Source organism: Sphaeroforma arctica (assembly GCF_001186125.1).
Source record: "Sphaeroforma arctica JP610 unplaced genomic scaffold supercont1.5410, whole genome shotgun sequence".
NCBI classification, from domain to species: Eukaryota; class Ichthyosporea; order Ichthyophonida; genus Sphaeroforma; species Sphaeroforma arctica.
In genome coordinates this window covers 1-1,981 of record NW_014035148.1, presented here as the reverse complement: position 1 = coordinate 1,981, position 1,981 = coordinate 1, and the positions used below count along the sequence as shown (strand labels likewise).

Sequence of the window (1,981 nt, the reverse complement as noted above, 5' to 3'; positions counted from 1 at the left end):
GTTAAGAGCATTGATCATTGATGCTTTCCCTATTACCCATTTTTAAGATGGTGTATAAATATACTTGTGTTCGTGGCACGTATCCATTCTGTCTACTACTTATTGGTTCGAATCTTTCGTGTCACTTCGTTCGCTGGGGTGGTGTTGCATGCACGCGTCATTAGTGCGTCTGCCTGTGTAGTTCCGATATCCGTGGTGTAGCGTTCTACAAGTATAAGGTCAGATTGAATGCTCACCACACCTTGATACCTACATCTACCAGGGGTTACAAAAAGATCTCGGCTCTGCAGGACCACAGCGGTGAACAGCCCTGGAGCTCAAAGGGGTCCGGGCGGGCCCTAGACTTCTCTTCACGGGACAAATACAACGCACTAATGGAGAAAGAAGGCGACACCATCTCAGACAAGAAGAAGGAGATAGCCCTGAAGATCCGAGGCACTGAGGCGGTCAAGCGCTACTTCGGTGTGCAGAACGAGCGCAAGGACTTTGCCAAGATTGAGCACCTGCTGTCACCCGTGGTGCGTGAGAAGGAGGAGGCGATGTTTAAAGAGGTTGACGAAGAGATGGAGGCCATTCAGCTGATTGCAGGCGAGATGAAGCCCGGGTGGAACAAGACCTTCCTGCAAGAGTGTGCCGATGCGCTGGGGCAGCAACGGCGTACGGAGAGCAAAGGTGGACACTCGCACGACGGTAAACCGTGCCACGGCCACGGGCCACCTACAGAGGAAGACCATGGACACTCGCACGGGAACGGCGCACCCGAGCATGGGCACTCCCACGACGGGAAGCCCTGTCATGGGCATGGCCCCCCTAAACCCCCCCAGGGGGTGCAAGGAGGCCCCCCCCAGAACCCTGGCGAGGTGGGGCAGATCTCTCTGGCCATTTCGGTACCGCAGGCGACACACACGGCGGGGCAGAACCCATTGGATGGAGATCCCAATGAGGTGCTAACCGTGCAACGGATGATCACCACGCCCGACGGCAAGAAGCCCCTGGGCAGTCCTAAGGCCATTCCACGCAAGAACCTCAGAGAGCTGTTGCAGAACATGAAGGCCACCATGAAGAAGTAGGCGGAAGTGTGTGGGGGGGGGGTAAGTGCGTTGTAAAGATGTTCTCGATTAAGCAAACTGTTTGAGGCTGCAGAAACCTATCTGAATATATATACATATATAAAGTATATATATATATATATATATATATATATATATATATAATGTATGTATGTATATTAATATGCATTTGCATATATATAAATATATATATAATGTATGTATGTATATGTATATGCATTTGCATGTATATATATATATATATATACATTTATATATATATATATAGTATATAGTATATATATGGAGGCTGACAGGAAAGGATAACTCGAGGTGCAGCTAGAAGGGCAGAGGTGGTGGTGACAATTTTTAATGGCCGGCTAAGTTGAATAAAAATGGGGTTTCCGAACGAGACGGGGTATGGCACTTGCTACCTGTTGTATGGCGTTGTTTGTGATTCTTCTTTCAGAATCGATGATCACGTTGGTGGAGCTAGACTGTACTTAAACACACGTGACTGACGATGCGCGTACTAAATGCAGCCTCTGTCTTGATATGGGTACAAAGGAGAATGTTATTGTCGAGATATACATACATACATACATGTACACACACACATACATATATATATATATGTATATATATAAATAATACATACTTACATACATACATACATACATATATATATATATATATATATATATATATACTATTATATATATTATATTATATATATGTATATATATATATATAGATATATATATATACAGATAAGAATATATATATATATATATATATATGTATATATGTGTGTATGTATGTATATATGTATTTACGTATGTTGGTATGTATGTATGTATGTTTGTATATAATCAAGTGTGTATGTATGTCTGTATATATATATATATATATATATATATGAATATACATAT

General features: G+C 42.5%; 1 protein-coding gene across 1 annotated transcript; it reads left to right on the top strand.

Moving 5' to 3' along the window:
• Positions 1-374: 374 nt before the first annotated feature.
• On the top strand, positions 375-1,070 carry SARC_14979 (hypothetical protein; the record flags this gene model as incomplete). Its single annotated transcript, XM_014290890.1, has 1 exon — positions 375-1,070. One exon carries the CDS (start codon positions 375-377, stop codon positions 1,068-1,070), a length of 696 nt encoding a protein of 231 aa, XP_014146365.1.
• Positions 1,071-1,981: the final 911 nt, after the last annotated feature.